General features: G+C 47.4%; 1 protein-coding gene across 2 annotated transcripts in view; it reads right to left on the bottom strand.

Moving 5' to 3' along the window:
- Positions 1–317: 317 nt before the first annotated feature.
- The window catches only part of LOC134341283 (rho GTPase-activating protein 30-like), a 100371-nt gene continuing 92159 nt past the window's right edge, over positions 318–8529 (bottom strand). For both annotated transcript variants that reach the window (XM_063039158.1, XM_063039157.1), the window contains 2 exons: positions 3275–3552; positions 318–1351 (listed from right to left, as the gene is read on the bottom strand). In XM_063039158.1, coding sequence (XP_062895228.1) covers positions 506–1351; positions 3275–3552 — 1124 coding nt within the window. In that variant the 3' untranslated portion in view covers positions 318–505. The remainder of the gene's footprint in view (positions 1352–3274; positions 3553–8529) is intronic.

Below are 8529 nucleotides of genomic sequence, written 5' to 3'. Positions count from 1 at the left end.
ATATTGCATGAGGTTCTGCTCTCCATAGCCTTGTCCTTCACTCCAGCTGGAATATGTTGACCCTGAAATCTCCCCATCCTACTTTGAAAGTCTTCCCAATTGTCAAATGTCTCTTTAACTACAAACAGCCTCCCTCAACTAACTTCTCAGAAGTTCCTGTCCGCTGAGGGCAGAGAGGAAATGAAAGAATGATGGTTGTAAAAGAGAGAGGAAGAGTTAAAAGAGGGGAGAGAGCGAGAAGTCTGAAAGAGAAAGAAGAGGGCGAAAGAGAGGAGGGGGAGAAACCAAGCACACAGTCAGACAACTGTCTTCTCCCAGATTGTTTATTCCAGCCTCTTTGTATTTTCTGCGCTTTTTACAAATACAGAAAGCAGGTGCCTCGGATTACAGAGTCTGGGGCCTCTCCCCTTGCTTCCCCTCAGTACCCAACACACCCACCCGTCACCATGGGAATCCCTCCCTTACTCCTCGGTCACGCTGCTTGTTCGCCCACTCCCTGGGACTGTCACTCCGAGTCCCCCACCTCGAGGGCCAGCGAGCGGCAGCGTGACTGTGGCGCCACCCCTGTGTGGGAGGCCCCGTCCAGGGACGGGAGGTTGCCTGCAGGGGGGAGGCTGAGCCTGTCCCGCGGGGTGGGTGGGGCGGGACTGCTGGAGGGCAGGGAGTCGCCACGGGTGAAGGGGCGGTCATGCGGCGAGATGGCCCCCTGCTGGTCCCGTCGGCGGGCCACGGCCTCGTCGAAGGACTGGCTGCCCTTCTTCCTCCAGGCTTGGGAGCGGGCAGCGGGGCTGGTGCTGAGTGGCCGCGGTCGGGCCTTCAGTGCAGGTGGCAGCATGGTGTAGTGGGGCTTGGGGGGCACCACCGGCAGCGCCCGACACATTTGCGATTCCACCACTGAGCTCTCCAGCCGCATGGGCGCTGCCGTCAGCTGCGGCCCCTCCACGCCACCTTCCGCGGGTGCGGCTTCCCCGCCCAGCTCTTCCTCCTCCTCCTCCTCCTCCAGCAGTGATGCCTGGTCTTGTCCATCCGAGCATGTGACCCAGGACTCCCCGCTCTCTTCAGCCTGCCCAGCGATGCCCGAGTCCAGAGGCTCCTCGTCCTTCTCCTCCACACTCCCACCACAGAGGTCACCCTGTCCAGCGGGGGCCGCCGCGGCTGAACGGCCCTCACGGCAGCCAGCATCCCTGGGCCCCAGCAGAGTCTGGTTCTCCTCCTCCTCCTCAGAGACTTCAGCATCTGGCGTTGGAGGGGTTGGACAGCAGAGGCTGGAGGGAGGGCAGAGTGGGAGGACCTCTTCCGGGCCCCACTCATCCTCGCAGGGAGGTTCCACCGAAAACTCTTGGAGTTGGAACTGTGGAGGGAGGAAACAGATCAGCGGGGGTAAAACACAGATAGTCCCACCTCCCAGTCAACAAACGCATCACTCTGTTCCTCCACACCACCTCCCAGTCCCCACAACCATTTCCATGTTCTTCCACACCCACTTCTTCATTCCTCTAGACCCATCTCCCATTCCTCCACACCAACATCCCAGACACACACCCATCTTCCACGCCTTCACACCAACATCCCAGCCTCCACATCCATCGTCCCATTTCGCCACACATCCACCCAGCTCCCCTTTCCCTACGCCCACACAGTGACCTTCCCAATTCACCACGCTAATTCCTGGCACGAGAATGCCGTCCTACAGAGACCAGAGTGTTCAGGTCTCTTCCTTGGACGATAGGCAGAGTTGTGCTCCATTCAAATAAAGAAGAAAGCTAAAAGGTGGTGGGGGGGTGGGGGTTGGGGAGTTGTTTGACAAAAGATTCTGCAGATGCTGGAAATCTTCAGCAAAACACACAAAATACTGGAGGAACTTGGGTGGTCTATGGGGAAAAAATGAAAATTTGACTACAAGCCAGTCTTTAAACTGATTGAATCAGAGTGCAGGGACTCAGGATAGGTTGAACAAATAAATGTGCAGACTATTTTCTAAACAGGGAGAAAATCCAAAAATCTGAGGTGCAAAGAGACTTGGGAATCCTTGTGCAGAACACCCTAGAAGTTAACTTGCAGGTTGAGGTAATGTTGAGGAAGACAAATGCAATGTTAGCATTCATTTCAAGGGGCCTAGAATACAAGAACAAGGATGAGCTGAGGCTTTATAAGGCACTGGTGAGGCCTCACCTTGAGTATTGTGAACAATTTTGGACTCCTTATCTCAAAAAAGATGTGCTGGCATTGGAGAGGGTCCAGAGGAGGTTCACAAGGATGATTCCAGGAATGAAAGGGTTTTCATATGAGGAACGTTTGATAGCTCTGGTTCTGTATCCACTGGAATTTAAAAGGATGAGGGGGGATCTCATTGAAACCTTTCGAATGTTGAAAGGCCTAGACAGAGTAGATGTGGAAATGATGTTTTCCGTAGTGGGGGAGCCTAGGACATCGGGCACAGGCTCAGGGTGGTGAATTTGTGGCATTCGTTACCACATACAGCTGTGGGGGCCAGGTCGTTGGGTGTATGAAAGGCGGAGATTGTTAGGTTCTTGATTGGACATGGCACGAAAGATTACAAAGCCTGGGGCTGAGGAGGGGGAAAAGGATCAGCCATGACCGAATGCTGGAGCAGACTTGATGGGCCAAATGGCCTAATTCTGCTCCAATGTCTCCATTCTCCACCACAGATGCTGCCTGACCTGCTGAGTTCCTCCAACATTTTGTGTGTGCTGACAGGGTAGATGCCGGGATGTTTTCACTCATGGGAGAGTCTCTAACCAGTGCGGCTGCCCTGCAGCTCAGAGACCTGGGCTCAGTCCTGGCCTCGTGTGCTGTTGTATTCTTCCCATAGCCTATGGATTTCCTCTCATATCCCAGAGGTTTGTGGGTCAGTGAGTGAAATTCCACTGTGAATTGCTCCCCGGTTTGTAGAATCTGGAGGGGCGGGGGGTGATGTTGAGAGCAATGTGGGAAGAAAAAAGTCAGATTAGTGTGAACGGGTGGCTGATGGTCAGCACTGAGTAGATGGGCTGAATGGCCTGTTTCCATGCTGAATTTCCTGCCCCTCACTGTAAGGGGGTATCGTTACAAGTTCATTTGAAACCGGGATACATCAGCAGTTGTTCTTGCAGAGGGTGCTGGAGGCTGGATCACCGGTGGTACTCAAAGAGGAGCTGGGTTCATTTGCGAGTGATTGGAAGGGCAGGCTCATTTGGTCATTTCCATGAGGGATCTTCTGAGGAGGCTATTGTGGAGGTCTGGCGAATGAGGCAAGGATGTGTGGGATCCTCACCTGCGTGTGGTACTCCTGCAGCCCGCCCTCGTCCATCTCCCGTTCCATCAACTCTGACTCGATGCTCATGTCCACCCCGCTGGCCCGGCTGTGCTCGCAGGCTGGGAGGTACTCCGAGGGGTCCATCTCCTCCGGGGTGCGCAGGGGCCGGCCCAGCTCTCCCAGGTACTCGGATTCGTAGTCTCCATCCCCTACTGTGTCCTGGCTGTCCAGAAAGGAGAAGGTGTCCTGCAGTTCCAGCGAGATCTCTGGCATCAGAGGCAGGATGGAGGCTGAGACTGTGATGAGACAGAGATAGAGGGTCACTCCATCCTCCTTATCTGCAACCCATTCCACCCTCCATCTCCATCACTTCCTCTCTTATTTTCCCTGTCTCCTACACTCATTCTTTATCGGTAATCCCTTTGCTCTCCCTGTTTTCCCTTCTCTCTTTCCCTGAGTCCCTCTCTCTCCATTCCACCCTCCTCCTCGCACACCGAGGGATCACTGGTGGAATATTCAGCAGTTTCTGGTCCCTTGGCATCAACACCTCAGCATCTTTCAGAATAAATGCGTGCCAGCAACTATACTTCAGTAGACTCCAGCAAATTTGTACAGCTGTACAGTGGAGAGCATTCTGACTGGCCGCATCACCATCTGGTATGAAGGCTCAGGATTCAACATTAGAATCAGATTTAATATCACCAGAATGTTTTTGATTTGCAGCAGCATTACAGTGCAAGACATAAAAAACTATAAATTACTATTGCAAATATATATTAAAAAGTTAAATTGAACAGGTAGTGCAAAGAGGGAGCGAAAATAGTGAGGTTCGCTATCCATTCACCGGCTGGTGGCGTAGTGGCATCAGCACCAGACTTCGGAGCGAAGGTTCCCGAGTTCGAATCCAGCCGGCTCCCTTGCACGCTTTCCATCCGTGCTGGGTTGAGTGTCGAGCTAGCAACTCGGCCTCGCAAAAGTAAGAAAGCCTGCTAAAAAAAACGCCGTCATGACAGCGTCCCGATGACTCCACTCGGAGTTAAGGGCTTTCTTCTTCTTCTTCACTATGCATTCAGAAATCTGAAGCTGTTCCTAAAACATTGAGTGTGTGTCTTCAACCTCCTAAAGACGGTGTGTCCTGGGTGATGGAGGTCCTTAATAACGGATGCTGCTCTTCTTGAGGATGTCATTTTGAAGATGTCCTCGACGCTGGGGGAAGCGAGGGTAGACTCAGCCAGCACCAGCCTCCCTATCATTGAGGCCATCTTCAAAGGGCAATGCTTCAAGGCAGCAGCATCCATCCTGAAGGATCCTCACCATCCCAGACATGCCCGCTTCTCGAACTACCATCAGGGAGGAGATGCAGGACCCTGAAGATACACACTCAACATTTTAGGAAGTTTCTTCTGCTCTGCCATCAGATTTCCGATGAGTTCATCATGAACTAACGAACACTGCATCGCCATTCCTTTGATGCACTTACTTACAGTATTTATTTTCTATTGTAACTCAGAGTAATTTGTTATGCCTGCACTGTACTCCTGTCATAAAACAAGAATTCCACAACTCATGACAGTGACAATAAACCTGACTCTGCTCTTCCCGTTTTCTCACCAGCTTTATCTTCAATTCCCTTTTTCCCAATCCTTCCCTCTCACACTCTACTTGTATACTTCAACCTATCTCACTCTCTTCTCCATCTCCTGCTATCCTTCCCTTCTCTCTTCCCAACTCTAACATCTCCTATTTTGTCTCCTTCCCTCCCTCTGACTCCATAATATGAAATATGGACAGAAACTCTGAGGACTGTAGCATGTTACTCCCTCCCACCCAGCGGCCACACCCCAGGCATCATCCAGACCAACTTCCCTACAACTTAAGATGTTTGGTTCAGGTTCAGGAATAGTTACTGCTTCTCAACCATCAGGCTCTTGAACCAAAGTCAATAATTTCATTCAACTTCACCTGCCCCATCATTGAAATGTTCCCTCAACCAATGGACTCGTTTTCAAGGACTCTTCATCTCATTTTTGCGATATTTATTTCTTATTATTGTTTCTTCTTTTTGTTTTTGCAAGCTTGTTGTCTTCTGCAGTCTGGTCGAACACACTAGTTGCGTGGTCTTTCATTGATTCTGTTATAGTTATTATTCTATAGATTGGGTGAGTATGCCCACAAGAAAATGAAACTCAGGGTAGTATATAGTGATGTACATGTACTTAGATAATACATTTACTTTGAATTTTGAAGCATAACATGGTTCTGGAACCCAGGAACAGTTTCTGCATGCAATGCTGAAATAAATGAAATGAGTCCTGCTTGACTTGACCCATATCCCAATTCTTTGCTTATCCATATGCTTCATATCCTATTAAACAGCTTCATTATAACTGCCTCTACTTTGTTCCAACTCATTCCAGGAATCCAGCATTACTGCGTTAAAATACTTGTCCCACCCATCTCTTTTAAACTTTTCCCTTTACCTTAAATCTATGCTCTATGGTGCACAAAATCTCTACCCTGGGGAATAGATACCAATTGTATATCCATGCCTCTCATAACCTAATGAACTTCTATCATAAGATATAGTGCCGACAAAAAGAATGCACCCTCCTTGGAAGTTTTCATGTTTTATTCTTTTACATTGAATCTCAGTGGATTTAATTTGGCTTTTTTGAGACTGATCAACAGAAAAAAAGATCTCTTTTGTATCAAAGTGAAAACAGATCTCTACAAAGTGGTCCAAATTAATTACAAATATAAAACACAAATAATTGATTACATAAGTATTCAACCCCTTCCAGTCAGTATTTAGTAGATGCACCTTTGGCAGCAATTACAGCCTTGAGTCTGTGTGGATAGGTCTCTATCAGCTTTGCACATCTGGACATTGCAAATTTCCCCCATTCTTCTTTACAAAACTGCTCAAGCTCTGTCAGATTGCATGGGGATCGTGAGTGAACAACCCTTTTCAACTCCAGCCACAAATTCTCAATAGATTGAGGTCTGGACTCTGACTTGGCCACTCCAGGACATTAACTTTGTTGTTTTTAGGCCATTCCTGTGTCGCTTTGACTTTATGCTTGGGGTCATTGTCTTGCTGGAAAACAAATCTTCTCCCAAGTCGCAGTTCTCTTGCAGACTGCATCAGGTTTTCCTCCAGGATTTCCCTGTATTTTGCTGCATTCATTTCACCCTCTACTTTCACAACCCTTCCAGGGCCTGCTGCAGTGAAGCATCCCCACAGCGTGATGCAGCCACCACCAGGCTTCACGGTAGGGATAGTGTGTTTTCGATCATGTGCAGTATTTGACTTATAATAAACATAGTATTTAGTCTGATGGCCAAAAAGTTCAACTTCCAACTGACTTCATCTTCCAGCTGACTTCAGAGTGTCTCACATGCCTTCTGGCAAACTCTACCCGATATTTCACAAGAGTATTTTTTCCAGCGGTGGCTTTCTCTTTGCCAATTTCCCATAAAGCTGCAATTGGTAAAGCAGACAGGCAACAACTGTATGCACACTTTCCCATCTCAGCCACTGAAGCCTGTAACTCCTCCAGAGTTGTCATGGGTCTCTTGGTGGTCTCCCTCACTAGTCCCCTTCTTGCACGGTCACTCAGTTTTTGAGGACAGCCTGCTCTGGGCAGATCTACAGCTGTGCCATATGCTTTCCATTTCTTAATGATTGACTTAACTGGACTCCATATGATTTATATGATTTTATTTTGGGTGCTTTTTCTTTACTGTTATGAATTGTACACCAGACATGTTGGTTTTGCACTATATAAATCTCCTTTTTGTTGGTGGGGTTTTTTTATTGTATTGCGGAAACTCATTAAAAAATTAATTCAAAAAAATTGTACTGCAAGGGATACTCAGTGACTTGGGAATTTTCTTGTATCCATCTCCTGACTTGGGCTTTTCAATAACCTTTTCGCAGAGTTGCTCGGTGTGTTCTTTTGTCGGGATACTGGCTCACCAGCAGGTGGACTTCCCAAATACAGGTGTATTTTTTCACTAGTCACTTGAAACACCATGAATGCATACAGGTGTCCAGAAACAGGTCTCCATTTAACGAATTGTGTGACTTCTAAAACCAAATGGCTGCATCAGTGATGATTTGGCGCGTCATATTAAAGGGGGTGAATACTTATGTAATCAATTATTTGTTATACGAGTAATTTAGATCAGTTTGTAGAGATCTGTTTTCACTTTGACATAAAAGAGTCTTTTTTCTGTTGATAAGTGTCAAAAAGCAAATTAAATCCATGTGACTCAATGTTGTAAAACATTAAAACATGAAAACTTCCACAGTGCGGGGGGGGGGGGTGAATTCCATTTATATGCACTGTACAAGAGCAGAATTAGGCCATTTGGCCACATCAAGTCTGCTCCAGCATTTCATTTTGACTGATCCATTTCCTTCTCAGCCCCAATCTCCTGCCTTCTTCCCGTATTCCTTTGTTTCCTGACCAATCAAGAATCTATCCACCTCTGCCTTAAAAACACACAAAGGTGGCCTCCACAGCTGACTGTGGCAACAGATTCCACAGATTCACCACTCACTGGCTAAAGAAATTCCTCCTCATCTCCATTCTAGAAGGATGCCCCTCTATTCTGAGGCAACGTCCTCTGGTCTTAGACTCTCCCACCATAGAACACATGCTCTCCACATCCACTGTCAAGGCCTTTCACCATTTGATAGAATCAATTAGGCCACCCTCATTCTTCTGAATTCCAGTGAATACAGGCCCAGAGCCATCAAACGCTCTTCATATGACAAACCATTCAATCCTGGAATCATTCCTGTGAACCTCCTTTGAACCCTCTCCCTTTTCAGCACATACTAAGATTAGAGGCCCAAAACTGCTCACAATACTCCAAAGTGAGGCCTCTCCAGTGCTTTATTAAGTTTCAACATTACATCCTTGCTTGTATATATTCTAGTTCTCTTGAAATAATGCTAACATTGCATTTGCCTTCCTCACCACAGACTCTCCATTTAGAAAATAGCCTATGCATTTATTTCTTCTGTCAAAGTACATGACCATACACTTCCCAACACTCTGTTCCATCTTCCATTTATTTGCCCATTCTCCTAATCTGTCTAAGTTCTTCTGTAGCACCGATTTCTTCAAAACTACATGCTCCTCCACCTAACTTCACATCAAATGCAAACTTTGCAACAAAGCCATCAATTCCATTATCCAAACCATTGACATACAAAGTGAAAAAAAGTGGATCCAAAACAGATTCATATGGAACACCATTAG

This window comes from Mobula hypostoma (genome assembly GCF_963921235.1).
Source record: "Mobula hypostoma chromosome 13 unlocalized genomic scaffold, sMobHyp1.1 SUPER_13_unloc_1, whole genome shotgun sequence".
Lineage (NCBI taxonomy): Eukaryota > Metazoa > Chordata > Chondrichthyes > Myliobatiformes > Myliobatidae > Mobula > Mobula hypostoma.
Note: the sequence above shows the minus strand (reverse complement) of the source record. Positions and strands in the feature narration are given on the sequence as shown.